Source organism: Colius striatus, chromosome 19 (assembly GCF_028858725.1).
Source record: "Colius striatus isolate bColStr4 chromosome 19, bColStr4.1.hap1, whole genome shotgun sequence".
In the NCBI taxonomy this organism is placed as follows: Eukaryota; Metazoa; Chordata; class Aves; order Coliiformes; family Coliidae; genus Colius; species Colius striatus.
Window position 1 is genome coordinate 6499054 of NC_084777.1, and position 24912 is coordinate 6523965.

Genomic DNA, 24912 nt, shown 5'->3' on the forward strand with positions numbered 1-24912 from the left:
CGGCGTGCCCCGCGCGGGGCGGGGCTTGGCGGGAAGGGGCGGGTCCAGAGGCCGAGGGGCGGGGCTTGGCCATCGCCGGGCGGCTGCGGATCGGGGTCCCCGCGCCCCCTTTTCCTGCCCCCTCTGCCCTTCCACGGGAGGTGCGGCAGCCCAGCTCAGCCTGGTGGTCCCCTGCACCAGCCTTCCCATAGGCTCTGCACTCGTGAGGGGAGTCGGGGGGGTGTTTAAAAGACGCCCGTGGGAGAGGGGATCCCCTCGAGGAACAGCATAAAAGTTTATTGTATGTAAGAACCAAACCCATGAACTATGTACACGTATTTACAAGATGAAACGCATGAGCCTAATTATTTACATCCAGAACCGTCCTTCGCAGGTCTGTACATCGAGAAGCCATTGTGAAAACATATTTACAAGCGGGATCCAGCGGCCAAGGGACAGACAGTGATGGAAAAGAAACAAAACTGACGGGTGAGGTGAGGGGCACCGTGTAGTCGCAGACCTCGGTGGGGCTGGAGGGGGCACATCCATGCCCACACACTGTCCCAGTCCCTCAAGGCGATGCCCTGGCCTGTTGTGGCTCGAGGAGGTGGATGGGAAATGGAAGGTGGCTCCTTTTCCTCCTTTGTCACAAAATTGCTGTTCCATGCTCCACTGTCTTTCTGGGCCACCTCTCTTCCTCCTGGTGCTGGATGCCTGGGCCTCTCTTGTCTCACAGCAGCTGGTGGGGAGGGGGAGCAGGCTGGGACCTGGGGCGATATCCCAGTGCTTGGGGGCGTTACAGTTCACTGAAGCGCACTGCTGGCTCCAGCTTGTGTGACAGGGCAGTGAGGACCTTGTCAAACTTCTCGTAGCGCTCAGCCTGGCTGCTCTCGGCCCCACGGCTGCCCCAGAGCAGCCGCAGCTGGAACTCGGTGCTGAAGACCTCCAGTAGCTCTGCTCTGCCCTGGAAACCTGTAGGGTGGGAGAGTCAGTTCCGCAGGATGGCAACGGGACCCTGTGCCTGTTGGATGCTCCATCCTGCACTAGGCTGGAGCCACACACTGGGAATGTGGTAGAGGGAAAGGGGCTCTGCTGTCCCCATCGCTTACCCTGCAGCTTCACCTCAGCGTTGGTGTGGTAGAGCCCGCCGTGGTGGGCCACCATCCGCGCTGCCTCCAGGTGGGCCATGACCACTTCCACGCCATTGTCGGTGGTCTCCCAGGGCTCGGGCCTGTCCGTGAGAGCCTCATCCCGCTCCAGCAGAGTCACAAGGGGCATGATGTGAGGAAAGGTGGTGTTGGTCAGTGGCGGCCCTTCTGTGGAGAGAGAGGCACCCTGAGGTCCCTGCATGGCCTGTGACTCTGCACCTCCCTCCCCATCTGCCCTGGCCCCATGGAGTGTTTGTGTGGCCACACAGCCCCACAAAGCCAGGCTGCCACCACACTCCCAGGAGAGGCATTAAGGCTCAGCTGTAGCACAGCAGTGGCTGTGGCTCTGCACTTCTGTGCCTGAGGCCATTGCCTCCTCCAACACCAGCTCCTCCCAGCTGGGCTGTCTGGTTGTGCTGGGAGGGGAGTGCTGCTGTCCCTGCTCAGGCTGCTTAACTCCCAGGGCTGTGGGAGCTGGTCTGCTGAGCCCAGGGCACTGCATGTTGGAGAGATGTGGCTTTTCATCTTCTCAACTGGCTGCCTTGTCCCCTTGGCTTGGCACACACCATGTGAGTGCAGGGAGTTTGGCTTGGCTGCACTGTGTTTGTGCCCAGCTTCTGGTTTTATTTAGTTATGAAACACTCCCTTGGGAAAGAAGGGGCAGCCAAGGCCAAACGGGCTCTGCCGGGTGCTGGGGTGGTGCAGCAGCCAGAGGGGAAGCATCTGGCACTGCCTGGGAGAGGATCAGAGCTTTCAAACACTCGCCTCCAGAGAGACCACACCTGGACAGAGGGGGAAGGACCAGGCAAGCAAGAGAAGAGTTGCTCCTGTTACCTTTGCCTTCATTCAGGCTCTTCAGGAACGGCTTGAGCTTCTTCTCGTAGAGGATTGCGCCCTCCGTGTGCCGCTGCCGCAGCACCATCCAGGTCTGCTCCAGCCGGGCGATCTGAAAGCAGATGGGGCAGATGGAGGGTGCTGGGGGCAGCTCAGTCCCTGGGCACTGGGCTCACAGGGTGCTCCCAGGGGGGCAAAGGCGGGCCCCGGAGCCATGGCCCCCAGCCTTGCACACAGCAGCACCTGCTGCTCCCCAAAACAGCCTCCTCCTCCAGCACTCGCAGCCAGAGACAGCACATCCCTGGCACCAAGGCTGGGTTCAGGATTGATTCCTCCCCCCTCCCTGTGCCCCAGGACAGCAGCTTCCCCACGTCGCAGCGGCCTTGAAGATGAGACACAGGGAGGGGGCAGCCGTTCCACCTCCTTTGTGCAGGCAGGAAGCAAGGCTTCCCAGCTGGGCTCGATTTAAAACTGAATTTTAATCTCCTTTCATCTTCCAAAGGGAGCAGTGTGGCCTGGAGACGCTGCAGCCTTGAGACTGATTTGTATTGTACTGGAGGGCAGATTCATTTCCTCCCAGGAACAGAGCCCAGCAAAAAACAAAAAGCCCAACCACTGAAAAAACAATCGGATCCGGGCAGGACTGGGCTGTCTGCTCCGTGCTGGGGACAGCTCTTCCCAACACCCCAGTGGTTGTGGCCTCACACCTCCAGCCCTGGGCATTTTCCCCTTTCTCCCACCCCAACGGGCGTCAGAGCCCACAGGACACAGGGAGAGGGATCTGTTTTGGGCAAGGAGTCTGAGCTCAGGCCACGAGGACAGAGGGCAGGTCCCCGTACCTGTGTCATTTCCAGGGCGTTCATCACAGCCGCAAAACTGAACATGTTGCCCATGGTGCTCTTCAGCTCGGCAGCCAGCTGGATGGTTTTGTGGAGCAGGGCCGCGCGCTCCTCCGTGCTGCCCGTGCAGCCCAGGATGTCCACGGCGATCATGATGGACATGGTGTGAAACCTGCCACGGTGCGAGACGCAGAGCGGGGTCAGCACAGGGGGGCTGGGGATGCTCCCAGGGCCCGGCCGGGGCTCCTCCACCCTGGGAGGTGCAGGGAACCCCCCGTGCCAAGCTGGGGCCGGCCCAGGGAGCCGGCCGAGCTCTCCCCTGCCATGTGCCGTACCGTTCCAGCAGGTCAAGGCGGAGCTGGTGGCCGTGGGGCAGGGTGAGCAGCTCCATGCCAGAGCTCACCCCCATGAGCCGCTGCATCTCCACCGTCACACCCAATATCCGGGCGACCTGGCAAGAAATGTGAGAGCTCGTTAGACCTTTGTTATTAATTGAAGAGAGGCTGCAGCTTCCTCGGGTGCAGCCCAGCCTCAGCCCAGCTGATGCAGCGTGGCAGAGCCCAGGAGGGCTGCTTCAGTGCTTCGGGCTGCTCCGATCTGCCAACCCAGAGCTATTGGAGGGCAGCGGTGCCCGTCCCTCCCGCCTGGCCCTGGCCGTACCAAGCAGTCCACTTTGGTGATGTGTTTGGCCAGTGTCTTCACATCCACCTCTGCCAGCAGCTCTTTGACTTTCTTGAGCACAGTCATCTCCAGGGGTTTGTTCTCCAGGGGAATAAGCAGGGACTGGAATGCCGCAGGGTTGAAGGAGGAGGTCGTCTCCATGGTGGGGGGCACGAAGCCCATGAAGTCCAGCTCTCCTTTCAGCCTCTGCCCTGCCTCTGCTTCCCCTGAGCCGTTCTCCACAGTCCCTCTCTGTCCTTCCTCCACCTTTAGCCTCTCCACGTAGCTCTTTGTCGGCAGCTGCTTGGTGTCGTGAGCCAGCCGCTCTCTGCTGATGGGTGAGGTGGGGTGGAGCTGGCAGTAGTGCCCCGTGTCCGGGTCACTGTAGCTGTTCACGGAGGGAGAGGGGGAGGCACGGGCATAGCCGTGGCAGGGAGTGGAGTGGGCACTGTGGGCAGGGTCAGGCAGAGGTTTGCTGTTGTTGCCTGGGCACAGCTGGGGCTCGCTGGACCTTCTTAAGACTGGAGAAGCTGGGGCAATCCCGGCCGTTTGGGAGGTGTGTGGCTTTAGCCGGGTAACTGTGGGGAGCAGAGGAGAGAGACCCCGTTGTTACAGCAGCCTGAGGATACAGAGCACAGGGATACTGATGCCCAGACTCAGCTGATCCCAGGACAGCTGCATGGCACGGCTGAGGTCCCACCTCCAGCTCTCCCTCAGGACTTCTATGCCAAGCAAAGGGCTGGAAGGGGTTTGCTAGCAGGGACTAAGACAGGGGCTTCAGCTCCATCCCCCTCCCCAGGTCCCTGCATCACACTTGCCCTGGTGGGATGCAGGGGCGATGCCTACCTGTGCTGTAGGCGGGTGACGCTGGGTTCTCGGAGATGGGGGACATCGGGGAGTGCAGGTCTTGGATCTGGTCCACACTGACAGCACAGTTGCGAATGATGTCTCTGTGGTGGGGCAGGGACACACTGGGGAGGGGCAGATGGGGCAGGTTAGTTCCTGCAAACAGGGCTCAGGCGAGGACAGAAGGGCTGGTATGAGGGTTTGCTGCCCCATCACCTGCCCTCAGGTCATCAACTCCTTCCACAAGTACCAGTAAGGAGCTGAAACCATAATGAGCTCAGCTGGAGTAATGAGGGGCCAGGCCCTGCAGGCAGCTGGGAGCAGAAGGGCCAGTACCTACATCAGGCAGAGAGCCCAGCTTCTGGGGAGCCTGTGCATGGGGAGCAGGGGAGAGGATGTGATGATAAAGGTATGGTAGAGTGGCTGGTGTGGGGAAGTGGCTCTGGCAAAGAAGTTTTGAGGGGGTAGTTTTCTAGGGTTGTGCTTCAAGGTGGCATCTGATGTGCTGGGTGTGTTACTTTATTTCCACTTGAACGCTGTGTTGGCACAGCTAGGTAAGCTGTTGTTCTGACCCAAAGCTTAGGTGGAAAGTGCCTGGAAACTGTCCGTGGAGGCCAGAGGCAGTGAGGTGCCTGGATAAGTGAGCTGCTGCATGCCAGTCCACAAGGTCTTGGGCTGGTGGGGGGGCAGTTGTGGCCTGGGGCAAACACTGTGTAAACAGGGCTACAAAAGATGCTGTGTCTGGGAAAGGTCTGAGTGCAGGGAGGGTTAGAAGGAAACATGGCAGGTAATTTACTGCCCTCCCTGCCTTAGGTGAGGGCTGGGCTGCTGGGATGAGTTTGGTCTTGAGCACAGTGCCTCTGTGGTGGGAGAAGGATGGGAGAACAGAGGCAGTGACAAGAGGTTTGGGGAAAATATGAATGGTGAGGAAAAATTGATGGATCTGGGCTCTTCTTCTGGGAACACATATGCTCTCCTGGAAGTCTGAGTGTTTTGTTTTTCCCTGCCATAACAGTTGTTTGCCTGTTTTCTGCTGGAGTGTTTTCACCCTGCCCTTGGGCTGAGGAGGTCAAGACAATAAGAAAGCAGCTTGGTTCAGGGGCAGGCTGTGTCCTGCTGGAGAGGCAGGAGTAGATGGGTCCTCTCCTTGGCTGCTGTGTGTGAGGATGTACACGTGGTTCTGCTTTTCCTGCCAGGCTCTGGACACCTTAGGGCAGAGGAAATCTCCTCTTCCAGAGAAGTTCAACTGCTCCAAGAGTAATATGAGCAGATCAGCCTCGTGGGGGCTGTGCAGACCCCCATCAGCACAGCTTCATTGGTCTCCTCTTGCCCATGAGGCTTTCAGCTCTGCTTGGTAATGCCTTGCAAATGCTCCAGCTGAACAAAAAGGGCTCTAAAACTAAAAGGGCCCTTAAAAAACAAACACAAAAAATGCCCACTTGGTGTCTGGGACTGGCTCTTCCCTTGCATTTGCATGTAAGAGCTTGGCTTCCCTGGCTCTGACAAGCTCTGACATGCTGGTAATCCCGAACTGAGTGACTGTAAAACACTCTGGCTTCTGGCCTGTGATGCTACAGCGATGTCTGTGTGCTGGGTGTCTGCTGTGGTAGCTCAGCGTGGTTGGCAGCTGGACTGCAAGAAAACTCTGGTTCCAGCTGTGTACCAATTCCTCTCCTACACTTTTCCTGGTCTCTCTTTTCTACCCCATCCCAAACCTCTTTCTCAGCACCCCAGGAGTAGGAACCAAGCTTTGCCTCTTTCCCAAGGGCTGGTTCTCTGCCCAGCTGAGCTGGGACAACGCCACGTGCTCACCTGGTCGGGCACCCCTCAGCCCTGGTGATCTTGTCTGCTGTCAGGCCATCTGTCATGGTGATGCTTCTCCTCTTGATGTGCCCCCCTTTCTGTGTGGCAGGGCTGTGTGGCCCCCCATGCTTGCCGTTGGCCAGCCCATAGCTGGCTTCCAGGTAGCGCAGTGGGAAGGTTCGGTTGATGGGGCAGTAGACGATGGCTCCGCTCTGCTCGGAGATGGCTTTGCGGTTGCCCACGTAGAAGCGGACGAGGGCAGGCACGTTGTCAAAGCTCTCCTGCTCAAAGAGGTACTGCACACGGGTATGGCCCTCGCTGGACTTGACCGTCACCTTGTTGATCTTGAAATGGAGAGGCTCGTTGTGCCAGCGGCACGTCAGCACGTAGTCACCCAGGCTGGTGAGGGAGTCGCGGATGAGGAAGTCGCCGTTCCTCTGGACGAGGCTCTCTGAGACCTGACAGAGGACAGCGCAGCGGCTCAGCCATGGCCACGCTCAATGGGGTGTTACCTGGGGCATCGGCTCCTTCCCTTTGCCCTGAGCCACAGGAGGCCGTTTCCCGTGGCAAAACCAGGCAGCTTGGAGCTAATGGAGCCCTTGCCTGGAGGCTTCCCAGGAGGACAAGCTCTGTGTGACCTCGGGGTGCTCTCCCAGAGCAGCCCAGGCAAAGGGTGACCAGAGCCACCCGCCTTCCCCTCCTCACCTCCCGGGGGATGCGGCCATGGTACCAAGCGTGGCTGCGCAGGTCAGTGCTGCTCAGCTTCAGCTCCTCTTCTAGTTCCTTGTGAAGCTTCTCTGGTGATGAGTCAAGGATGTATTTCTCCTTGGAGAACTAGACAGGGGAGGAGAAAGCATAAGTGCAGGGCCTGGGAGGGAAGGGCTGACTGATAGGATGGCAGGGTCCCCCCCATGAGGGCAGTGGCTCCCTCCATGGCCTGGGCACTGGTGATGCCACTTGCCAGGAGCAGAGCTGTCTCCAGGGGACAGGCAACTTGGAGCTGTGTATGAGGATTGCTGCTTGTGGCAAAGGATGTGGGTGGGATAACGTGCCTGTTGATGGTCAGGTCCTGTCATTGGAGCACTTGGATAGAGCATAAGAGGTTACAAAGAAACATGAGGAAAAACCTTTTCCCTGTTGAGGTGAGGGAGCACTGGAACGAGCTGCCCAGAGGGGCTGTGGAGTCTCCTTCTCTAGAGATAGTCAAACCCCACCTGGATGAGTTCCTGTGTAACCTACTCTAGGTGATCCTGCTCTGGCAGGGGGGTTGCACTGGATGAGCTTTTGAGGTTCCTTCCAACTCTTAAGATTCTGTGATGGTCTCCTGGTGACATGTCCCCATCATGCCTGACCATCCTGTCCTGACCACATGTGCCAGCTCAGAGGTGAGTGTGCTTGGGCAGGAGAAAAACCTGCCCCAGCTCACCCTCAAATGTCTCCAGGACTGTGAGAAGCACTCTTCAACTATTATTGTTCCTCCTTGAAACAGCTACCGTGAGCCACTCTCTAAAGGGTTAACTCCCTGTGTTTAGCCTGATGCTGGCATGAATAGTAATGACAAATGTAAAGGGAACCTTCAGCATCAAAATTAGCTTTTACTGGCCCCGCTGCACCTGAGCCTGGAGGAATCAATTTACCCACTCCTTTCTCCCAGAGGGATAAGGGATGGCGTCATGTCTGCCCTTGGCTAGAGCCTCCCACTCCCTGCCTGTGCTTGGCCAGCATTCCCAGAGGGATGGATGCTGAGGATGTGGCATTCCCAGAGGGATGGGTGCTGAGGATGCTGAGCTGCTAGCAGAGTGGAGTTGGTGCCTGTTTGGCAGGTGAGCACAGGCTCAGGGCTCCTACGTGCTCCTCACACTTGGCTGTTTCCTGGAGTTGGCACGTAGGCTTTGAGCTGAGTCCTGCTGTGGTGCCAACGCCAGTGCTGTGGTGTAGTGGGGCCAGGAAGCCAGGGCTCCTGGGTTCCCTCCACATCCCAGATGCGTACTACCTTGCACAGGGAGTGTGTGTGCCACTGCTGTGGACTAGGGAGCTTCGATGGGGCTACTGGAGCATCCTGTTCCACCACTCCTGTGCGTGAGGGTGGCTTGGTGGCCTGGCCCCATTTCTGGTGGCACTACCAGCATGAGAAGGCACTGTACACTGGCCCAGCTTGGCACTTGTTAGGGTAGGATGCTGTTGGCATCACAGAGGACAGGCATGGGCTTGAAAGCCTGTGGACACTGCTGGCACTCAGCAGCTGCTTCCCCAGAGCAGCTCAGGGCTGACCCCTTTGCCCAGCACCTCATCCTCTGTGTCTCATATTGATTCCCTCTGCTTCTCTAGCAGCTGTGAGTAGGAGTATAGAGCACCATGCTGCTCTCCTGCCTTGTACCCACTGCTCTCAGGGTGCTCCTCGGACCCTGCCAGGTCCCTTAGCAGGAAGGTGACCCCAGGTGTCCCCACTTCCTTGGAGGAGATGCTCTATCCTCCCCAGTAGCTGCATTTATCAGCCACATCAGTCAGTCATGCTGTCCTTGGGACCCTGCTCCAGGCCAGGGATGGGGAGGGGGGCTGTGAAGGGTCTGTGTGATGGACCATGCTCTTCAGGGCTTGCCCTCACTAGCCTGGACTTGTCCTCATTCCTCCCTTCCTGACTTCTGTCAAGTCAAAAGGTGATGGTAAGGCGAGAGCAGCCTGTGCAAACAGTACAGACTGAACTCAGACTTGCTCATCCAACCACATTTACTCTCCCCACGAGAGGGTCCTGCTCACTGGAGCCACAGAGATCTGATCCAGGAGACGTGTGGGTTGTCCCCTCCTGACCAAGGGTCTCGGGGAGCTGAATGCTCACTGCCGTGCCAGGGCCCTCCTGAAGACAAAGCCATTTATTAAAGAGAAATGGTGGAGGGCGGCTGCTGTGAGGTCCGGCTGCCTCCCGGGGGGCTGAGGCCCAGCAGATGCCGTTTCCATGACAACCCATCCATCCACTGCCATCGAGCAGCCCTGGCTCGGCTGAGTGGTGCTGGGGGCCCCTTGGCTACGGCACAGCTCCCCCCAAACTCTGGAGCACGGAGGGAGCCTCCAGGAGCTTCTCCAGTCTGTAGAGGCTAAAGCTGTCAGAGCTGACCCGGGAGCAGTTTGGAGCCAGCGCTGCCTTCGCCACCCCTGGAGCAAGGATTAGTGCCCATTCTGCTCAGCATTGTACATCTGGGTTTTCCCCCAAATCCTCCCCATGCAAATGTGCAGGATAACAAACACAAACCCAGCTGAGCAGTGCCTGGCGTCTCCAAGCCTGGATTTGGGCAGCAGCCGGCTGGCATCCATGCCAGGAGCCAGGTGCTAAGCTAGCAGGAGAGAACAGGAGGTTTTGGAGAGGCGAGGTAGGTTCTGCATCTTGCAGAAGGGGAAGAGAGGCCAGTCGTGAGCAGAGGGTGCCATGAGCCACCTTCTGCAGCTGCATGGAGGGCACCGTCCCTTCAGCTCCTCTGCTGGGCAACGAGACCCCATCTGATTTGCATGGCCACCAGAAGGCCACTGCTTGAAGTGACCGTGTGGCTACAATAGCTGAGGAGGCTGCCAGAGACTGCTCATGGGGAGCCCTTTTCCTTCCCGTGATGTGACTCTGGGGACTGCTCCTGGCTGTGTCTCCTGACACTCACCACCCGCTGCCAAAATTGCCTGTGAGCTCCCCTCCCCATGTGAGAGCTGGGCTCGCTGCAAGCCCTTGGTGCAAAAGACCCCCATGTTGTGTAGGGCTGCGCTTCCTCCAGCCCCTGAGCCCTTCAGCAGCGATTGCCTTTCCTCCTCCCCGCTCGGGGGGCTGCCAGCTGGCCGGGCGCCGAGGCACGGCACGGGCAGGCGGCGCGGGCCGGCCCAGCGCTGTCAGCAGCGTGTGAGCGGATGTCTGAGCGCCGCGCTGAAAAGGGCACTGCCTGGCACGCTCAGCTGTGCCAAGAGGACAGCAAAAGATGCACGACCCGACGTGAGGGCTTGCATACTAGTGGGCTGGGTGTGTGTGGGGGGAAAAGCCTTGACTTCCACGAGCATGGCGCTGGCCTCCTGCACAGAGCCTCGAGGGAAGAGCAGAGATTAGAGCGGTTATCCCAACCAGCCGCACCAGACAAACCAGCTCAGGAGCTGCCAGGGATGATGCCAAGCTCTGCTTGAGGAATCCCAACCAGCAGCCAAGCTGGCTTGGCTGGAGAAAGGAGAGCTCCTTCGTCACGTTCAGTGCCCTGATGGGCTGTTTCACAGTCCCGGGGCTGGGGAATCCTCTGGTGCTGCTGTGCAGCAGAGGCAGCCCTCATGAGAAGGCTTCCTCCCTTCCTGCTCTCCCTCCCTTCCTGCTTTCCTTGCAGCCTTCTTGGGGAAGTAAGCACATCCAGTCCCAGATGAGAGGCAGGAGGTGCTGGGATGGAGGGTGCTGATAGCTGTGGTCCATGGAAAACAGTGGCAGTCGCTTTGCTTGGTGTTAAGGGGAGCTTCAAAGGCTGGCCTTCTGCTTTCTCTCCTTGCAAAGGTAATCTTATGAAACAGGAGTGATTTGCAGGCTGCTTTCATGCTCTCTCCTCCCAGATCTGGAGGAGTCGCAGCTGAGGATGAAGTCAGCTTGGAGAGCAAGGTGTACTCACACCCCACCCCACTCCTCTGCTGATAACATCTGACTAACCTCAGGGCACCAAGCGCATCTGCTCTCCCTCCTGCTCCCGTGCTGCCTGTGCTGGGACCCTCACTAGGGAAATCCCAGCCTTTTCTGGAGTTTTCCACCCCTGCTCTGGCTGCCAGAGCAGATGTGGGACCTGAGACGCAGAACTGGAAGGAAATGGAGTAACAAGGCATGGGGAGCAGGTGTGTGGGGAAAGCCCCAGAATTGCACGAGGGATCTTATCCCCTTCCTCTGTACCTGGCAATGGGGCTATTTCAGCAAAGCATCTCAGAGCAAACATCCTTGCTGAGAGACAGCCAGCATCATGGCAAAACCAAGAACCAGTCTGTACACCTGCCTGGTGCAGGACTGCTGTGCTCACCAGTCCAGCTGCCAGGTACCAACCACAAACAGTTTGTCCATTCTGCGTGACCACAACAAGAAAATCCCACCACAAACAACCCTCAAGTTAAGGGCTTGCTCTGCACGCCCTGCTGTGAGCCAGTCTGTCCTACTGATCTTGATATCCAGATGGTAAAGGAATTGTTTGTTCCTCTGTCCTGTCTCTCAGTGACTCAGGGAATCTAAATGGCCCTTCAGTAGGTATCAGGCTGTCTGTCCACTCTATGGGTGACTGAAGGCAGCTCATAGCTATGCCACGTCTCCATTAGTCCCCAGAGAAGGCAGACCTTGACTTAAGATCTTTGTCCTGGCATTTAAAGCCCTCCCTAGGATTGGTGCTGGCTACCCACAAGGTCTCCTCTTCCCTTGTCTGTGCTCCTTTGTGGCAGCTCTGGAGCAATTATGTCTGGCTGGCAGGGGTGGGGTGCAGCTGGGGTTGATGGCCAGAACATCTGGGTGCTCTAAGCTGGGACAAGTGCCCCAGGGCACACGATGGGGTGGTGGAGTGCACTGCTACCACTGCCCCGGGGGAGCGGGTCTCCAGGGCAGTGATGGGGAGGTATGTATACACACATCTCCATCCATCTATATATTACTTATCTCACCCCAAGACGGCGGGCAGCGGCTGCTGCTGCATCCCTTTTCGGAGCTGCTATTGGCCAGAAATGATGTCAGTGCTTCCCAGGCTGGGTGCACTGCCATTGGCGGTGAGCAGGGATGCGGCTGTCAGCTGGAAGCGCTCCAGTCATTCATGGGGACTTCAGTGTGTGTTTGCTGGGCACGCTTGGACACAAATAGATGGTGAAAGATCTGTCGGAACCAGGTGAGCACTTAGGGCTTCACTTTTAACTCTTTCTGGGGTCGGGATGGAGTGCCCTCCATCCCTTTTTGCATCACTGTGTAAGAGCCAGCTGCCCACCTGTCTCTCCCTTGTTCTGGCAGCAGCTCGCTGAAAGCACCCCATCACTGATGTGCAGCCCAAGGGCTGCTGCACTAGGGCACATCCCTCTGTGTGGCTCTGGCCTTTGGACAACCAGGAGAAGCTCTTCAGCTTCTCCCTCCTCACTCCCACTGGCAATCAAAATCCCTGGCTTTGCACTGAGATCAGCTGCAATCATGACAAGACTTGAAATGCTGCTTCTGGTTCCGTCTTACCCAGCATAATCTCTAAAGCTCTGCACCTACCTCACTCAGCAGGAGCACTGAATAAGGCTGCCAGCTCTCTTGGCTGCCAGCTCCCTTCTAACTTGCAGTATGCTACAGCTCTTGCTTCAGACCAGAGCCTGCTTGGCTCTCACAAACCTGAACACCTTTGCTCTCTAACTCAGTAAATGAGAGAACTGATCCCTAGTGCTGTGCCTCTCCTTTGCAAATGCCAGAGTCCAAAAATAGGACACTTAGACTCGTGCCTAGACAGTGGTGCTGCTGGAAGCATCACAGGACAGGTGACAGATGGATCCCACACCAGCCAGCCCTGTGCAGTGCAGCACATATATGGGGACCCAGGCCAGGGAGCTGTGTGTTCATCTGGGCTCGGTCTCTCCTCTGTGCTCAGTGATGCTCTCAGCACATGTCACCTTTCGGGAGGATGCTAAATGCTTCCCTCATGAGGTCTAATGCAGGTGAGGGCTCACTTCAGACTTGTGCTGTCTGTCAAAAGTGCTGGTCTGGGGGTATCCGGCAGCCTTGGCTCCATGGCCTTGGCTGCGGAGGAGGCTGAGCTCTGCCTCACGACCTGGTGCTTTGGCTCATCTCGCACCCGCTACCTTCTTGCCGAACGCGGACCGGCAGGCACCCTGCCCGCACCCAGCCCTGCCGGCTCCGTGCCGAGCGGGGCAGCGCTGGGGACAGCGGGGCTCCTCGGGGAGGACACCCCCTTGCACCCGCTCTCCGGCGCCGCAGCCCCGGGGTCGGAGCCGCCTCCTGACCGGTGCCCCCGGCGCTCCCCCTCCCGCTGCAGCCCCGCCGCGTTCCCCCACGCGTGCGGGTCCCGCAGAGCCGCTGCCCGGCGGCGCTCGCAGGGTGTCCGCGCCGAACGCGGGTCTCCCCGGTGCCCCCGCCGCCCGCGCTCACCTGCACCTGCATGAAGGAGCCGCGGTAGAAGCAGCAGGCGGCCGCGGACAGGGCGCTCCACAGGCTGCACCGCTCCGTCATGGCGCGGCGCGCCCGGCCCGGGCTGCCCCGGCCCGGGCTGCACCGCCGCTGCCGCCGCCGCCGCCGGGCTTCAATTTCAGCCGCTTCCCCGATTACCTCATCCCTTGTCGGCGGCGGGAGGCGGGGCCCGCGCGGCAGCTCCGCCCCGGCCCGCCCCGCAGGGCCGCCCGCTCCCGCCCGCTCCCGCCCGCGCCGCCGCGCCGCCCGGGGGAAGCGGCTCCCCTGGGGGGAACCGGCACCCCGGCTGCCCGCACCCCGAGAGGAACCGGCTCCTCTGAGGGGAACTGCCACTCCTGAGCGGCCAGGCACCCACGAGGGGATCCAGCTCTGCAACGGCACCCCTGAGAACCAACTCCCCGCGGGGGACTCGGCAGCTCTGAGGGGAACCAGCACGCTGGCTGCCTGTGCCCTGAGGAGAACCAGCGCTTCTGAGGGAAGCCGGCACCTCTGAGGACATCGGGCACCCCGAAGGGAACCAGCACCCCGACTGCCCGTGCTCTGAGGGGAAATGGTTCCTCAGAGGAGACCCAGCTCCTCGGGGGATATCCAGCACCCCTCATCTGCCCATCCCAAATCCACTTGTTCTCCCTAGTGACTCACACAGGTCAGGGACAGCCTTGTCCTCTCCCAGCCACCCTCGCTCCCTTCACTCCCACCCCAGCGATGCCTTTGTCGGGACACACGCCCCGGTGCTGCCTCACACGGCAGGGAGCCAGCTGCCTGCTGCCCGCGTGGGCCGTCTCCCAGTTCTGTTTAATTAAGGCTCCGCTTTGGTTTAATTAAGGCCACGGTTTCACGTATGGGATGCACGAAGCAGTGCTGATGACTCAAAGCATTGCTCCAGCCCTGACTCTTGGAAAAAAAACCCCACTAAATCCCTGCCTGAACCTGCTGCCTCACGCTGCCCTTCGCATGGGGACGGGCAGGGGCTCCCCCAGCACCCGGCAGTGAGCTCTGCCCTGCTTGCCCGCACACCACCGGTCTCCCCGTCAGTCCTGCACCGGCACAGCCTGCATTTGGCCATGCTTTGGCAACAGGGAGCTTTCTGCTCCCCTCTGCAAAGCGTGCCCTGGCCCAAAGACCCCTGTGCCTCCCAGCGTGCTCCTGCCCAAGGGGATGCTGTGAGCTCAGAGAGGTATTTCTGCTGCCACCGAATGCAGAACCCTGCAGCTTCCCTGCTAATTAATTCAAATGAGCCCCTCACATCCCTGGGCAGGGAGGCAGCAGCCAGGGCTGATGAGATACAGGTCCCCTGGGCGGCTCCTCCATGCAGAACAAAGAGCTTGGAGGTGTTTGCTGGGCCTGTGCTCTGCCCCTGGTTTTGCAAGGAAAAGAGGAAACGGGGGAGCAGTGTGGGTTTGTGTCAGGACAGGTCTGAGGAAGCAGGGCATCACGCAGCCTGTGGCAGTGAGCAAGGGGCAATGGGTGCTCATGGATCCCATGGGTGCCCCAGCCCTGCCAGAACGGGTGAGGAGCATGGGCTCTCCTCCATGCACAGGGCCAAGGGATAGACCAGATGGCAGCATGAAAGGAGATGCTTCTCCAAAAGGATCTGATGGTGAATCATCCTCCTTCCAAGGCTTCTCCCCCACAATGGGCTCTGTGGTTTGCCTTCGGGAGTGAGCGGGAGCTTCATGGCATGCTGCAGGTGATGCCCCCGCTGTGCCTGTGCTGCCCCTCTGCAGGGGGAGGCAGAAAACCTCCGGCTGAGCTCTTGTGGGGGGACAGTATGGCTGTACCAGCTGCTGCTCCCCCACAGGGCAGTTCCACAGCTCCTTCACCCGCTGAATCTAGGCTGGCTGGCACATTAGCAAATGGAGCAGGGTGAGCAGATCGCCCAGGCAGCTTGGAAACACCAACCCTTAGGCTATCATTAAAGCACGTTAATTACCAAGTGCTTATTGATCCTGGCTTCCCCTCCCTGCCTAGCTCCTGCTTGCACCTCTAATCATGGCAGGCTTGGTGAGGGGAGAGCTGGCCCTGGCTGGCGTGTGGCTGACACTCAGGAGCTGATGTTTGGCAGTTCTTTGGTGCATGTTTGGACACAGACCTGCCCGTGAGCCTTTGCTCTTGAGGGCTTGGTAGAATGTCCTCTCCCTCCTCCTGACTCTCTCCTTCACTGTCTCTTTTCTTCCTCTCATTTCTCTGATTGCCCCTGCAGCGGTGTTTCCCCTCTGCTCATTTCCTTCCCAGCTGCAAAGCCAAGTCCTATTCCAGTGGCGGGTCTCAGCCCTGTCCCTCCTTGTTCCCAGGCACAGCAACCACCTTCCCACCCTAAATCCCGCAGGCCCTGAGGACAAACACTGTTGGGTGCTCAGCACCTCACAGCTGCACAGGCTCCCAGTCTGGCATGGCATCTGCAATCAGGTGGAGTGCCCTCATCATCCTGGGCACTCACACTCTACTTATTTGACTAAAATAGGTGCTGTCACTACACCCATCCGTTGCTTCTGTGACCGACGGGAAGTGGCGTATAAATCACAGCACACGGGCCTGGGCTGGACCCACAGGGATGGGTGGGAAACACAAGCCAGATGGCTCAGTTCTGCGACCAGCCTGGGGAGTAAAGAATTCTCCTGACTCATCAAAAAGAACTCGATGCCAAAGGCAAAGCCATACCCATTGCTCCACGCCTGTGTCGTTGCAGTCTGTTGACTCACAAGCCACCAAGTGCACCCACCTCTGGGTGGGCACACGGACAAGGGAAAACACCTCAAACCATCCAGCTCTGCCTCTCACCACCCCTTGTCCTCACAGAACTGAGCTGGAGCTTTCCTGCACATCCCCAAGTGCCCACACTAGGGCTCTACCCTATGAAGCCCAGTCAGAGCCTCAGCTCTCCCATCAAAGCACGTGTCCCACTGAGTCCTGTGAGCTCCTGCTCTGCCAGTCCCACCCAACTGCAGGGAGAGGAGAGGAGAGGAGAGGAGAGGAGAGGAGAGGAGAGGAGAGGAGAGGAGAGGAGAGGAGAGGAGAAATGTCACCCCCAGGGGATCACTCTGCTACAGCTACACATCTGCTACACATCCAACCTTGATGCCCAGAGGCTGCCAGTTGTCAGACCCAGCACATGGGATCCTGGTTAACCCCAAGGCTGGACCCAGAGGAGGAGCAGATGAGCTCAGGGTCTAGCCAGCTCTCTCCTGAGCCTGCCAGTTGGTGCCACCACAGTGGATTCCCACATTTCCATGTCTGGCTACAGCTGCCATTGAGAGCCCTGTGTCCAAAAGTTCAGTGTTCAGAGCTCTGTACTAATTACACTGCCCAAGCCAGGCACCTCAAATCACTTCTCAACAACCACATCAGGCGACTGCACTCAGGAGGCTTCAGCCTTTCTCAAACAAACTCCCCCAAGGCCATCATCACAGGGCAGCGACCACCCGGACAGGTTTTCAGTGCTGTCCCCAACCCACACAGCATCTCTGCCCCGGTTCCCCTGTGCCTGCCTGCATCCCATCGTGCCAGCAGCCTCCTGCAGAAGGGCCCGCTCTCCTCCAGAGCCAGGCGCCTCGCTAATGAATTTCTGGCCAGACATGAAGAGTCCTCAGGAATGTTAATAGTTTGCTGGAGGATAAGCAAGAGATTTGGGGAGATTTACACCGACTTTCATGTGACAGCCACGAAAGTGGCTCAAACCTTTCCGTTTCTTTACATGAGGGCAGAGGGAGGAGGCTGCCCCCACGTCAGCATGAAGCGCAGGCAGGTCCTGTGGCAGCAGCACTGGGGGGACCATGTAGGGTTTGTGTCCCCGCTGCCTCCCCTGGCCTCACTGTCTCTGGCAGGGAATCTCTTCCAGGGCCAGAGAGCCCAAAGGAAGGGGTGCAGAGCTGAGCACTGTGCTGGTGTAGGACCTGGCCAGCCCTGGGGCCACCATCCCCCCTCCACTGCTGGCACCTGTCTGGGGTGGCTGTGATCACGCTCAGTGTCTTACCTTCACATACTCGCTGCCGGACTCCAGGCCATCGTGGTGGCTAGAAGGAAAGGGGAAAATAAAAACACATAAGGAAAGGGCAGTAAGCTGTAACAGGTCAAAGGCAGTGGTGGCACAGCCAGGGGTTTGTGCTCCTTGCCTTGCTGTGGGATTGAAAGCATGGCCTTGGTTTTGGGACATGGTTCCTGTGTGGCCTGTGCCTGCTCTCGGTGCAGGGCTTAGCCTCCCTAATGCGATCAGGGAAGAATGAGGCCTTTTTAGAGGATCTCTCCCCAAATCGGCTTGGGAACGTGTGTGAGCTGAGCTGGGGAAATGCAGAAGCCAGGCTGGGGTCCCTGCAGGTCACGGTGCTGGGGTGAAGGCAGAGCTGTGCCCTGTGCCCTGGCAGAGCTCTTCTCCCAGAAGGCAGCAGCTGTGACACGCTGCCGAGACAAGGATTTCTGACTGTTTCTCTATGGCCTCGTGCAACCCCACAGAAATCAAACTGCCACTAAAGCCAGAGGTGAACCACAACATCCTGGCTGAGACTGCAAGATTTGTCCTTCCAGCACACAGGCAACAGAAACTCCCATTCTCCTTGGTGACATGTTCACTCTCAATCATCCTGATGAACAGCCCAACAAGCCCGAGATGCAGCTGCTCCAGCAGCTTCTCTGCCACCATTTCCTTGGGGACACAGGTGACCCCTGCTCTTTCCTGAACGTGTAGCAACGCTACTACAGCTTTTTGTGCTCTTGTAGGTCCAGGTATGTGTGTGTATGGATGAGCCCAAGGGGAATAGAGAATTCAAAGGGAGAGAGGCTGTAAGAGCATAAGGTGGGATGTGCTATCCTGAGATCTCACCTTTCACGATTAAGTACAAAAATCTAGATTTCTTTAACCAAAACCCACTGCCTGCCACCTCCCCAGCACCAAGCTTCACAGCCCCCACTGTCCAGCTCAGAAGCAGAAAGGGAGCTGGAAATCAAACCCACACTTTTTTGGGGTAAAAAAAACCCATAATGGAGCATTTTGGAAGGGGGATGGAAGGGGGATGAACACAGAGTCCCCCAGGGAAAGCTGCGGGCTGCCTGCCCGCCCCAGCGCCGCTGCTCCTGCCTGTTTGCCTTTCATACGGCCACAGAGAGCTGCCTGGTGCTGCGAGGGCCGTGAGAAAAGCCGGCAGGAGGAGCGGGGGCCTCCGGGCAGGAAACTGGGAGCATGGGAGCAGCTGGGAGACACTGCGAGGGCCCGGGCAGGGGAGGCCGCCATGCTGGGGAAGGGCAGCAGCTGGGGCCGGGCTGGGAGCCGCAGCCCCCCTGGTTCTGCACATTCCTGGAGGAAACGGCATTTTTGGGGGCAGCCGAGTGCCTGGGAGAAATTCCAGGGCTGCCTTTGGAAGCACGACCATGGCTGAAGCGCCGGGACCCAGCGCTGCCGCAGTGGCACCAGGGAGAGGGGTTCCAGCGGGGTGGCTGCTCTTGTTGGGGTTGGGAAGGGCATCCCAGAGACTTGCAAAGGTGCCAAGCTGCAGGCTGGCTGCTGGGAATGATCCAGGGTGATTGTGTGGGGTGATCGTGTGGGTTCAGCTCCTGTTCAGAGCCCAGGCTCCGCTTGTCTTTGCATACCAGTGCAAACTGTGCCCCAGGGGGACCAAGTTTGGGCACCTCACACCCCATGCCTCAGTTTCCCCCCTGCAGAGCTGCCTGCCTTGCTGTTTTGGCTGACGGTGCTGCCAGGGGCTCTGCCAGCAGCTGCGGGCTGTGTCCTGCCCTGCCCCGCGGGAAGCTGTGTTTCCCGTGCCTCACGCACGGCTGCGTGCGGAGGGAAGTCAAGTCACGTCCGCCCTGTGACCTGCCTGCGGGTCATCTCCCGTTAGTCACCGTGTCCCTGCCGGAGTCACGGCCACCGCCTCGCTCCCAGCAGCTCCCTGTCCCATAGCAGCACAATTCCCCTGCTCGAGGGACTGATCCTGCTGGGACTCCCCCGGGAAAGCCCTCCCATGTGTGAACATCCTCAGTGCCTCAGTGTCTGTCCTCACGCAGAATGCTCCAGGGGAGCAAGAGAAAATGTGCCCCAGGGTCATGCTGGTTGACCTCCCTGTGCTGCTTTCAGTCCCTCTGCACGGGTGTGCTCTGTGCTGGGCCCCAGCCCCTGCCACGGCCTCGGGAACGGATTGTTCCTGTCCCCAGGGATGTGCCTGCACAGGAGGAAGGGCTGGGGCTGCACTATCCCGGTCCTGCTTCCGTCTGCCCTGCCATGGGGACGCCTCCGGCAGACGGCTGCTCCCTGAGCAGGGGGAGGTAGCAGAGGCACAAAGGGGCAGCAGAGCTCCTGATGTCAAGTCCTGCTCTGATTACTCTCGTGCCTCAGTTTCCCTGGCCAACAGCATAGCTACACACATCATCTGGGCAGCCCTAAATGATGCAGAAGGGCATTTGCCCGTCAAGTTCCCACTCCTCCAGAGAGACAAGACACCCAGGTGACCCACACACATTCTCTTGCTGCCTGGCTCCCAGCTGTGCTGGCCTGGGACTGAAGACATTTCTAGGGCACTGAGGGTCTGGGCGAGCCCCACGCATCCTCCACAGCGACCCTCTGCCACTGCTGGGGCTCTCTGCTCACCGGAGGACACGGCAGCGCTGCCGGCCCCCGAGCCCTGAGGCTCCAGCCCTCCCAGCTGCTCTGCCCTGGCGCTGGCTCTGACTGACTGCGGTTTGGGCACCCGCAGCCGCTGCTCTCGCTCTTTCTATGAGCAAACTCGGCCCTGGGCCGGGGGCCTCGGTAGCCGAGCAGCAGCTCTGGCAGCAATTGCGTCGAAGCTTTGTGCCCACCCCACGCAAAGCCCGTTCCCAGCCCCTCCCTCCCCATCCCCTCTGGCGCACCGGGGCAGGAAGGGTGGCCGAGGGGCGCAGGATCCCTTACCTGCCCTGTCCCAGGCTGGGAAACCTCCTGCCCACCGCTGTCATCGGCGCTGCGGGATTCAGCCAGCACCTCTGCTGCGGGACGGGGACAAGCTCTCCCAGGCGCTCTCCCGCCTTGCAACTGAGGGTTGGGACTTTGGGGCTCGCAAAGGCGGTGGCGGGCCCTCCTCCTTCCCGTCCCAGCCCTCCTCCGGCCCTCCCTTCGAGGCCGGCAGGAATGTGTGGCCGACACAGCCTGGCTCCCGCTGCCGGCACGAATTCCTCCTCCCCTGCCCCGCTCCAGGGACCACCCGGACCTCCCGAAAGCTCAGCACGGGGTCGAGGAGCCCCCGGCCGCGGGGCGGCACGGAGGGAACGCGGCAGCAGGGGCCACCCAAGTGCGGAGAGAGGAGAGGCAGGACAGGGAGGGGTGGTACCACGGGACATTGTTTTGGGGACAACTTTGGAGTGGATGCCTCTGCTCGTGCACCCAGTCCCATGCACACTGCTGGGCTGGGGATGCATTTGGCTTCTTGTGTCCAAGTGCCCAGGCGATGGACAAGGGGATAAAAATCCCTCTTGCTGATTTTGAGGTCAGAACCCTCTAAAAAATCCAACTCTCATCGGAGAGGGCTGAAGCCCCAGAGTGGGGTTTGTGCCTGGAGGGGGTGGCTTGTGCCTGGACCAGGGGGTTTACTGGCAAGTGTCAGAAATGGGGACAGGCTGGCTGGTTTCAGGGATTGTCCCTGTGCCACTCAGGGAGCGGGAGAAGGATGGAGGGCATGAAAAAGAGGAGAGCAAGAGGTGGAGGGGGCCAGCACAGTGCAGATCTGAGCTCTCCACAGCTCGTCCCAGTGCTGGAGCGGAGCCACTGGCAAGACAAAGGGATGTCAGGGTTGTGAGGGGCCATAAGATGTTTCCACCGTGTCCGGAAACAAGAGGGAGCAGAAATCCCACAGGAAACCTGGCTGCCATGCAGCTGCTGACCCGGCTGTGGTACAGAGTGCTCCGGCCATGCTGTCCCGCCGGCCAGGTGATCCCGCTGGCACCGCGGGTGAGGGGCACCGCGGGGAACCCCCTGCGTCCCAGCACCCTGCCCTGGCCCTGAGGCACAGAGAGAGTCCCAGCAGAAGACAGAGCAAAGCCAACAAGGCTGTACCTGTCCAGGGAGCTCCCCCCGGGATGCTCGTGTCCTGTTTCCAGCAGATCTCCGTTGGTCTCTGCTCCTGCTGCCACATCAGAGCTTGGAGTTTGGCTGGGGTTCAGGGTCAGGCTGGAGGTCAGGGCCTGTGTTTTGGTGCAGGAGATGTTCCCTGCAGGCTCTTGGTCTGTCCTAGCCATCGCTGCTCCCAAGGTGTTCAGAGACTGAGCATCTTCCTCCTGCTGCTCTGTTTGCCCAGCAGCTGGGGATGAGTCTGTGCCCGGGTCAGAGGTACTGGACATCTTGGAGGACTCAGGCTTGGGGAGTGGGGCTGTCTCAGGGGGGTTGTCACTGGGAGTCCCTTTCCCCTGGCAGCTCTGGCTACTCTTGGCTTTGCCCAGGTTCTTCTCTGCCTTGCCCAGGTTCAGCCTGGGCATGGTGCCCATGTGGCTGTACATGTCTGACGACCGGGCGTAGGGGCCAGGGCTCTTGGGCATGGTGTGAAGATCATCCTGGGTGCCATCAAAGGGCTCCTCCAGGAAGCCATGGGGAGAAGCGAGACCCGGCTCCAGGGTGTCCTGAGCGCTGCGGGGCACAGACACACGCCGAAGGGTGAAGGAGCGAGGGATGCTGCTCAGGCTTCCAAAGCCTTTGAACTTGAAGAATTCTGGCAAGGAGAGAGGTGAGATGAGTGTGGGGTAGCTGCTGGCACGGCATGGGGGTGGGGAGTCCCAGGGGCCCTGGTCCTGGCTTGGGATGGGCACAGGGAATTGTACCACGGTGCAGCCCGGTGTCACCTCTCATCTCCAGCCCCAGCCCAGCATGATGTCCCTGTAGCCTGGTCTGTCCTGGTCCCTCAGGGAGCAAATGTCCCATGTGCCCTGGCAGATCTGGTGGTTGTGTTTCCCCACTGCAGCTGTAGGAGCCAGGGAAGAAACACCCAGCCCTGAGCATGCAGTGCCAGAAATCATTTCAAATCTCTTCCTCCCGCCCTCTGCCTCGCTGCTTACCCCGAGGGACTCCAGGCTGGGCTGTGCCCAACCCTGTGGCCCATCCCCACAGCCTCGGGGTGGTCCCTCAAGCCCTCCTCCCTGCCCTCCCCAGCACAGAAGCATCTCCCCAGGGGATGGGGGCCCCAGCCGCATGTGATGGAGCAGGAAGCCCCGACGGGCACAGGCCGCGGCAGCTTTCGCGTGGCAGCCTCGGCTGTGGGCAGAACACAACCTCCCCACTTCCTCAGCTCCCATCTGCCACCTGCAAGCTCCCAGCGCAGAGCGTTTGCAGCGCGAGTATTTATAACCGCGGGTTTGGCCTCACACCTCCAGCACGGCTCCGCGCCGCTGCCGCACAGCCCCAGCCGGTGCCAGCGCCGGATGGCACGCGGGTGGCGGCACCTGAGGCACAGAAAGCTGCGGCCACAGCTCTGCAGGGCAACGTTCTGCTGCTTGAGCCTTGCTGCAAAGGGTGCCTCCGGCAGTTTTGCAATATTTATGCTGCCACAGGACTCTGCAAGCCGCCTTCCCCTCGGGGCAGGGTGAGTCTGCTGAGGCAGGAAGCAGCACACTGCAGGGGTGCTGTGTGAGAAACCAGGCATCTGGGGGCTGTTAGACCCCCACCTTCTGGGTATCCCTACAGACAGATGGGGCAAAGAGCTGTGCAAGGGGCTGCATCAGCCCAAAAGCCCTGCTGCATGGCAAAAACCTCATGGCCTGGGCACGGTGGAAGGCAAAACTGCTTTGGGTTATACGTGTCCTAAGGGTTCGAGCATCCTCCGCTGCCAGGTGGGTGAGAAAAGCAACACTGGGGACTTCTGCTATCAATCAATCCACTCTCCATCATAAAGGAAAAGCCCAGCTTTTGTGGGTTCTGCCAGTGTAGGGGTCCCAGAGGAGTGGAAGGCTCCAGCCCGCCTCTGGCACCGGCCTCGCTGCAGGAATGCAGAGAGCAGCAGCAAAGGCCGTGTCCCGCGCAGCCCAGCGCTGGGAAGCGGGGTGAAGGCTGCTGCAGCTGCTTCCCGGGGCTCTAGGGGAAACCCAAGGTCTGTGAGAAAGAGCAGAGCTCGCTCTCAGCGGGTGCTGAGAACTTCTTCCAAGAGCAGGCAGTGGGAATCTGCTCCTAGGCTCCCAGCCTGGCTCCTCCGTGTCACCCTTGTCCCCGTGCTGTGGGAGCACCCTGGGGTGGGGGGCCTGGCCACCCCCAGCATTGTCATGCACCCCCAGCCGTGCACCCAGAAGGAGACTCACAGACCTCACAAACCTCATTGTGCATCCCCCTGGGTGCATCCTGGCACCCAGTACAGGGCTGTGCTGCAGCAAACTGGTCCCAGTCTCAGCACCCAGCTCCCGAGCCACCAGCACCCAGGCTCTCCCCCAACCCTGAGGATGGAAACCCCCAAAACCCCTCACCCCAGAAAGCTTCCTAACAAGAGCAGCGCCTGTCTCAGCTCCAAGTGTCCCCGGGTGGGGTGACTCAGGGAGCGTGTGAGCACACGCTCACCCTCACTCTTGCACGTTTCCCTGTCCCCAGGTGAGCACCCCACCGCCCACCTGCCCCGTCCTGCAGCCACTTACTGAACTTCTTGAAGCCCCCTCGTTTCTGGCTCTGGGCCATGGTCGCGCCGGTCGGAGGCCGTGGGGACGGAGAGGGACAAGTTTATAACTGTGAAGCCCTTCCCTGCCTGCTCCTCCCTTCCTGCCCCCCCCCCCCCCCCCGCCCCTGCAGGCGCTCATCACTCGCTGGCGTTTCCTCCCCAGTGCTGTCATCTGCTCCTGCCCCTGCCCGCCCTGCTGCTGTCCCCGCTGTCCCCACGGCTCCTCCAGCCCGCCTGGCTGCTCAGGGGTCACCTGCAGGGCCCTGCTTTGGGGATACCTCGTCAGGACACCCAAGAAGCCCTGGGTGCCAAGGCTCAGAGGAGGGTGCCAGGCACACAGACACGTCCTGCCATGCACGTCTGGGGCTCAGCCCCTGCCTGCAGCGTGCCCCGCGGGGTTACAGCCAGGTGGTGCCACTGCCAGCGAGAGCCCCCTGCCATCCTCTGTCCTGCCATGCTGGGGGACCTGGGGTGGCCCGTCAGAGTGTCTCCATGCAGGACAAGGTGGCCTGGGCCCAGCAGGTATCTGATGTCCCCATTGTCCCCTACTCCCACGGCCAGGATGCCAGCCGCCATCTCTCCTACAGCGCAGGCCTTGGGTTCCTATGCTCCCTGCCACGGGGACTGGTTCCAAACAACCCCAAACCGTGCAATGTGCACCCAGATGTGGCCATTGCCAGGGGGATGGCTTCCCCGGCTGGGCTCGTCTCTGCCAGCACAGCAGCAACTTGGGTTCCTCGCAGTGCCAGCCGCTGGTGCTCTCCTGCCCTGGCCATAGGGTCCCGTCGCCACTGCCCCCGCAGCGCAGGCGCAGGTAGAGTCAGAGAGCAGAGATGCGGTTATGAACACTCAGGGGACGTGGCTGCCAGCGGTTGGGGGAGCACAGGGTTGGTTTCCTGGGGACGCTTGGGGCACGGGCACGGACGCGGGCACACGCTGCGGCGGCTGCCGGCGGGGCGAGGGCCCGGCGGAGGGGCGGCGGCGGCAGCGGCCGGGACAGCCCCGCGCGGGGCCCCGTGAGGGGGACTCGCGGCGACAACATGGCGGCCCGCGCCGCACTACAACTCCCATGA

At 60.1% G+C, this 24912-nt stretch overlaps 1 protein-coding gene across 2 annotated transcripts; it reads right to left on the bottom strand.

The window, feature by feature from the left end:
• Positions 1-250: 250 nt before the first annotated feature.
• On the bottom strand, positions 251-23894 carry SH2D3C (SH2 domain containing 3C). 2 transcript variants are annotated; one of them, XM_062011808.1, is made up of 12 exons: positions 23820-23894; positions 21268-21916; positions 17227-17266; positions 6815-6943; positions 6119-6567; positions 4307-4431; positions 3461-4038; positions 3136-3251; positions 2801-2972; positions 1962-2073; positions 1089-1295; positions 251-951 (listed from the first exon to the last, which is right to left on the bottom strand). In XM_062011808.1, exons 1-12 carry the CDS (start codon positions 23857-23859, stop codon positions 776-778), a joined length of 2793 nt encoding a protein of 930 aa, XP_061867792.1. In that variant the 5' UTR covers positions 23860-23894; the 3' UTR covers positions 251-775. The 2 variants fall into 2 exon arrangements, with proteins under 2 accessions (XP_061867792.1, XP_061867793.1); XM_062011809.1 differs by lacking the exons at positions 21268-21916; positions 23820-23894 and adding an exon at positions 20131-20268.
• Between the last annotated feature and the right edge of the window lie 1018 nt (positions 23895-24912).

Excerpts from the sequence above, each read along its gene's own strand:
- SH2D3C (XM_062011808.1), bottom strand. The coding sequence starts at position 23,859 with ATGGCCCAGAGCCAGAAACGAGGGGGCTTCAAGAAGTTCA. Across the intron at positions 17,267-21,267 it reads GGGGGGAGCTCCCTGGACAG|CCACCACGATGGCCTGGAGT; the intron begins GTACAGCCTTGT and ends CTTTCCTTCTAG. Across the intron at positions 2,074-2,800 it reads ACGCCCTGGAAATGACACAG|ATCGCCCGGCTGGAGCAGAC; the intron begins GTACGGGGACCT and ends ATCTGCTTTCAG.